Source organism: Ruditapes philippinarum, unplaced genomic scaffold (assembly GCF_026571515.1).
Source record: "Ruditapes philippinarum isolate M1 unplaced genomic scaffold, ASM2657151v2 ctg1916_1_1_1_1, whole genome shotgun sequence".
NCBI lineage: Eukaryota > Metazoa > Mollusca > Bivalvia > Venerida > Veneridae > Ruditapes > Ruditapes philippinarum.
This window is the reverse complement of record NW_026858937.1, coordinates 236,686-243,611: the sequence shown is the minus strand read 5'-3', so window position 1 is coordinate 243,611 and position 6,926 is coordinate 236,686. Positions and strand designations below refer to the sequence as shown.

Genomic DNA, 6,926 nt, shown 5'->3' with positions numbered 1-6,926 from the left:
TAACCTTTTCCGTCAATAAATCGCGCTATTCGGGGTATTTTTATATCTTTTGTTACGGGCGTATTTTGCGACAATGTTGCATTTTCGTACACTGTATGACCTGTCGCCATGAATTAAGATGGTCTAGGGTTGTTCCTATGTTTTACCTTTTTGAATTCTACACGAATCACTTACATCAAAACTTGGGGGAAGATTTATCGTAATCACAGTGCATATCCATATCGGTACCCTCTTTGCGAAATCTGCTGAAACGGTACCCTCTTTGTACATGCACAGGTCATTCTCTGCTCAAAACAAACAAGCGATGGATAAAAAGCAAGTAAAATTCATTTTAATAAGGAAAGGAGGTATGACACGTGGAAAGGATGTATACCACGGAACACTAGAATGTTTATGCATCATACATATTTAGATGTTCATTAACATATCATCTTCGGACAAATGGCATTACATTGTCGAAAATAATTGTAAAATTTATAAAAACACCATACTTTCGGTTTTACAGCGGCACGGGCTACCTCTCTTCGTTTAAATTTTTATATCACAGGTACCCTCTCATTTTTTAACACATAGGTACCCTCAAGGCACGACATATGCTTTTATTTGCGTATTAAAATATTACATACCTTACGATTAACGCAAAAAAAAGCATATATCGTGCCTTGAGGGTACCAATCTGTAAAAAATATGAGAGAGTGCCTGTGATATAAAAATTCAAATGAAGAGAGGTAGCCCGTGCCGCTGCAAAACCGAAAGTAGGGTGTTTTTATAAATTTTACAATTATTTCCGACAATGTAATGCCATTTGTCCGAAGATGATATGTAAATGAACATACTAAATATGTATGATGCATATATAATCAAGCCACAGGTTCATTTCAGTCCGAAAAATATGTCGAGGTGGCGGGCAAAGCAAGACATGTCGATTTTTGTAGCTTATTGTGAAGTTGCAGAACATGAAAAACGGGCACATGACAAATCAGCACATAGATAAAACATCCTACTGTTCCGTGGTATGCATCTTTTCTACGTGTTATACTTTCGTTCCTTATTATATTTAATTTTTACTGGATTTTTATCAATCGCTGGTTTGTTTTTAGCAGAGAGTGGCCTGTGCATGCGCAAAGAGGGTACCGTTTCAGCAGATTTCGCAAAGAGGGTACCGATATGGATATGCACCGTGGTAATGTAACGTTTGTTTACTTTCGCTCATTCTTTTCTCTTTTAGGGCACACGCTTTCTTTTTACTTGGGAACCAAATGCCACTTTTCATGCAATGACACGAAAGTGTTACATTGAAGGTTCCATAATAACTCCGTTTGAACAAATCTGCGGATGTTTCTAAATAATTTCACAATTTTCGTGTTGAAATGTTTAATTCTTCTGAAGCCAATGAAAGGAGGGGATTCGTGCATTCTCTAAGGATTCCGTTTTTCTCTATCTTAGATCAGGTTTCTTTTTCCATTTTCTGAATTTCTGAATTGTGATTATTTTATTTTCATGTAGTAACTGTATTTGAGTTGTAGGTAGAATAGACAGTACTGTCCATGAACAGGCTCAATTAAACCGAGCCTGCAACATTTTCAATTTTGCCGTGTTGGGCTTTCTTTTGGGATTCTTATTTCTCTCTATTTTAACCTTCTTCCTATTAATAATTGGGCAGGGAAGTAGCCTCAGTCGAGTGGAGTATTTCTATACTCTAAGAATGGCAAATATAAATCAAATTTACTAGCTTTACAATTCTTCATTATATGTTTTGAGCTACCATTTACCATTTTGTTGTCATGTTACCTACTTATACAAACAACCACTAACGATTTTAAGAATTTTGATATGGGCCGCCCAATGGTCTTTTCTGTGTAGTTTATTTAATACCAAGTAACTGAATTCAGAGGAGATACTGTTGGGGGCACAATATTACACCATGAATTCGTTTGGCTTACGTGAGCTAAACAAAATGAGGAAAAGCCAAAAGATTTATCTTAATGTGCATTCTGTATGTTACGTGTTGACCCATGGTAATAATTATCTACCTGAAAAATATTAACATCTATTGAATAATTGATCTTTCATAATTGTTATACAATATGTTTGCAATTTGTATTAATATCATGTTCAACTTGTGAACAAAGGTGTCATTCTCACAGAACAGTATAAAAATGTGAGGTATGCAAGTTAAAACGAGGTACAAGTTGACATTATGTTTTACTTGTGTTGACTAACAAATCAATGTTTAAAATGAATCAAAATCAAAGAACAAAAACGATAAAATCTTAGAAAGAGGATACTGACACAAAAAATGTTCATGTCGTTAACATTTCGTAACGTGAATAAAAACAATGTCTGAAGTACTGGATCCGCAATTTTACCCATAGTGTAAACATGCTATGGACAATTCATCTTTTGACCTCAAGGTGTAACTGTTTCAAAAACTCAAAGTTTCACCATAACATGTTTAAAATGCTGTATACTACTAAGGACGGTGGTCGGGGCGTGGACGGTAGCTTGTCATATCCGTACACGAATCATGCTCTAGACAAAACTGGTCAAAGCCTAGTTATAAAATATGATAAAGAAGATCAACAAGGAAAGGCGGAGTTCAATGAATGCAACAGACCCGTGTAAAGAAAGAAAGGCAGTGATATAACATATAAAAGAATGGGTAGGATCACACATATTGTATTTAAATGACATGGAGAAAAACAACAAGATGTTTTGATAGCAAAAAAGTTTAATGTCTGCAAATGATTCTTACTTCTAAAAACCATTTTCATGTTAAATTATTGATTTAGCCTGTATTTACTTTTACAATAACTGTCAATGAGAAGACTTAATCAAATCACGGTAGAAATTCAATATTGCCATTTTCGCGTTCTTTATGGTTTCAGTACTTAACTGCTTTGCTATTAAATATTATTAGGATTTTAGAGTTTATGTTATTCTGTTTTTCCTTATGTTTCTTCTCCTCATCCGCTACAAATATCACATGGAGCTGAAATAAATCAAATTAAAAATATAACTTTGACAGTTGTTCTTTTTATAAAGTACCCTCGTCTAACCACAGTATTTATTTGAAGCATGCATATTTGCTTGAATTTTTTATAGTTTTCTTAACAATTTTCCTTTTAACGACACTAGAAAAAACATTTCAAAGTTTAGTAATTGGTCAGTGCCTTTTCTTTTTAATGTGAATCTCCTTTGATTTTTATAGAAAATTCATAAATTTCAACATAAAAATTACACTTACTTCCGGTATTTTCTGTGTAAAACCAATTCATGCCATCTATCTCTCCAAACTTGACCCCGGTTGCAGTGAAGATTTCCTTGGCCATATCATTCCATGGAGCATTACTTTGGTTAACATCTCCCACCAGAAACACGGCTTAAATATGTACAATGTTAAATAAATACTTACACAAAAGTGATAAAATTTTTAATGGCAAACTATTTATAATATTTCATTTAACATTGTGAATGAAATTTTAAACAGTATGTTAAATCTTCATCTTTCTTATCAACAAACTCAACAAATGTAATCTTTAGAAGGAAAATATCATACTTATTCGGGTCCCTGTCCGTGCACATTTATTATTTTGTTGAAGGCTGTTACTTGGACACTGTATTCTCAACATATATTTACTTGGACAAGGAGACCAGTAGTAATCATATACCGTTTGTCCTGAAATATAACGACTAAAATTAATGTAGATGTAAAATATGATAAACAAGATCAACAAGGAAAGGCAGCGTTCAACGAACGCAACACCCACACGACCTAGCAACAAGAACCAGCGGCAAGGAGCCAAGGAGACACTAAAGTTTGATTAATTGTAAACTTTGAAGTACTGAAATCCTCGAGTTCAACAAATGCTTCAAAACACTGGCAAAAGGACAGTTGCATCGCATTCAGCATTAATATTTCTTTCATAACACAAATCGTCTTTAAATATGTGAGGAATGAGCAACAAACATACACTAAATGCAGCACCCAATAGTACCGACTTAACACAGGACCCTCAGCATGGCACATACAGCGTTACAAACAGAAAAGTTGGTACAAGGGCGGTGAAAGAACGGGGAGCATCGTTTATAATTAATAAATAACAGATTATTAAAAAAATATTAGTTAATAAATAATAATAGTTCTTTGGGTAAAAAAAAAAGATACATGAATTACAGAAAAATGGGGCAACGGGTAGGGGTGGGGATCAATTCGTTCAACTGACGCATCTTATATTCATCTATCGACTATCAATTTGCAAAACATTTATGTTTATCTGCTAAACATAATGTCAAGTTAAACAAATTAGATTCTTAAGCACCTTTTGTTTTGAGTGCTTACATGTCCCAACTTTGGTAAAACCACAAACCAACATAATTTGCCCATGAAATATTCTAGAAACTTTTAACAGAAATTCTGGTAACTTACTTACCATTCGGATCTGTGTATGAAAATGAGATCCTGTTTCCGTCAGCCTCAAGAGTTATTGGAAAGCTATATTCCACGCATGTCTTGCAGGTTGGATCGCTGATAAAGAATAATATCTTTATGTTATCGTAATATACCGCCTAACGACAACAATAATTATTCACATATATGTAAAGTAACAATATGAGAACACTATTCTAAAAGGAAAGGCAATTAAGTAAACGCAGCCTCTAACAAAATATAGTCAAAGCACCGAATAAAAAGAGGAATCGACATAAGGGTAGAGTATGAACGGAGCGTACACAATATGGTTTCGTTAATTAACATGAATATATTAAATTTAAAAAACATGCAGCTAGTCTGATTCATGATGGTGATTCGGACTGATTCCACTTTTGGTGAAACTGTTAATAGCAATAAAACCATGCATTCTTTTTTGAACTATGCTAATTATAAATACTTTAAGAAAAGTTTACAAAATAGTTATATGTCACTTAGGTCATAGAGCAAACTTTGAAAGCCACGTTTGTTAGGTTTCATCAATTACTACATGCCATCTTATTTTCTTAAAAATAAAACGCTTAGGCTTCATTGTCCTCAGCAGTTAGAACCAGTTAGTAAATTAATTTGTTTCAACTAGCTTTTTTCTATTATTTTCAATTATACGATGGTTATAATTTGATTATATAAAAGTCATGGTGGATAACGTTCTAAAAAAAGTAGATATATTTAAGTTGATTTTGTACTTACATTCCTTTGCAGACTCGCATGTAGTTGTCATCGGTCTTGGTAATCCTACAGTTGTAATTTGTGAAGACAGTAATTGGTGATGGGATAGGCAGCAAGACATAGGCTTCTTTTAAACTTTTATCTACAACCTAAACAACACTTCTGTTCTTAAAGAATAGTTATATAACATCCTGACATTGTAATCAAACGCACCAGAAACAACAAGTTAAACAGCCATTATAAGCTCAAAATATGCTCTTGTCGAACTATTAAATCAAACGTAATCAAATTGTAAAAGTGTTGTATTAAAGGATGAAATAAAATACTGTTTATGCTAAGACTTTATTATATAATAAATGGAAAGCCCATGTTTTTTTTACACATTGAAGGATGTTCCGCTTTCAATTTAGTATACAAAAACATGATCAATGCGCAGCGTATCTTGTTATTCCAAAAATGTTACATGCAGGGTTCTCGACTTTTAAGGTTTTTTTTATAATGTAAGATTGATACATGTCAATGAGTACACATGGTTAAGATGACATCTATTTCATGAATGAAAAAGCGACATAAAACCTTAGAATGAAATATTTGATATATTTACATTATCTAAGACATTTCACGTTATTCTTATTGACAATCACAAAATTAACCCCAAACTTAGGTTCTACTTTATTTTATCAGATGTGAGTAATCAGCTAGCGAACATATTTCCTTTTTTAAATCAATATATTTTGGGGAAAAACTTTTCTTATTTCATCAGTTAGACATATATTTTTGTTCTTACGACGCATACAAAATTAATAGATATTTAATTAAGAGCTCTCAGTCAGTTACAATACGAGGATATTTAAAAAAACAACAACAAAAAAACAACAAAACTTACTTTACAAACTTGCTTCAAAATGTTAGCTTTGGTTTTCCTAATGTGTTATGAATTGAGTCTACTGCAGAAAAATACTAAAAAACAACGCAATTGTACTTACAAGATTATCAAACGCAGTCTGAATAAACGTTTGATACACTGGAATTCTAACATCTCCGAAAGTCTGCAAATCGTTACAGCCATGAAGTGATGCTACACCTACAGCAACACAAAAAACACCAAACACGACGATGTGAAGACTCATGTTGATATGTTATTTTCTTTCAGTACTTTCTTTACTTTATAAACTGAGTGTAGGTATCATAGTTATTATATATAATAGTCTTGCTTTCACATGATCATAACGTTAACATGTTTAATATTTCATTGGTTGGCATAAAATTAGAGCCAGCTGAAAAGTATCTTATTGGCCGTATAACCTGTCAATTATAAAAGTGCTCTGTCATTTCACGTTTTGTAATGTTTTGCTAATAAAGATAAAAAAGAAATAAGAAAGAATTTATTATTTCCCCGATAATTGATCGGTCTTACATAAATTAAATGAAGGTAAGCATTAACCAAATTGAATTTCTATCAAGATCGGCGCAGCCTCTAGATACCGTAGATTTTGTAAATGCTTATTAATGAACACGAACGAATTTAGTTTTTTATTTTCTTTAGTCGTTTTACTAGACTTATTTACAGTAAGCCTATTTTCCCATAAAATGTCGCATAATTGTTTTACATTTTACCATTTCGAATGCATTTATGTATGGTTCACAAATTTTTAATTATATTTTATTTGCTTAAATACTTTGATATTTTCAAACTGACGAAATCTAGAAAACACTATAAGACTTAGTATTTCACAACGTCATTTCATTACCTTTTTTTCTTTCTTTA

At 32.6% G+C, this 6,926-nt stretch overlaps 1 protein-coding gene across 1 annotated transcript; it reads right to left on the bottom strand.

Annotated features, from left to right (window-relative positions):
* Window positions 1-2,849: 2,849 nt before the first annotated feature.
* On the bottom strand, window positions 2,850-6,288 carry LOC132754730 (uncharacterized). The gene is made up of 6 exons (XM_060745410.1): window positions 6,145-6,288; window positions 5,180-5,307; window positions 4,434-4,528; window positions 3,560-3,679; window positions 3,248-3,382; window positions 2,850-2,992 (listed from the first exon to the last, which is right to left on the bottom strand). The coding sequence occupies exons 1-6, from the start codon at window positions 6,286-6,288 to the stop codon at window positions 2,967-2,969; spliced, it is 648 nt and encodes a 215-aa protein (XP_060601393.1). The 3' UTR covers window positions 2,850-2,966.
* Window positions 6,289-6,926: the final 638 nt, after the last annotated feature.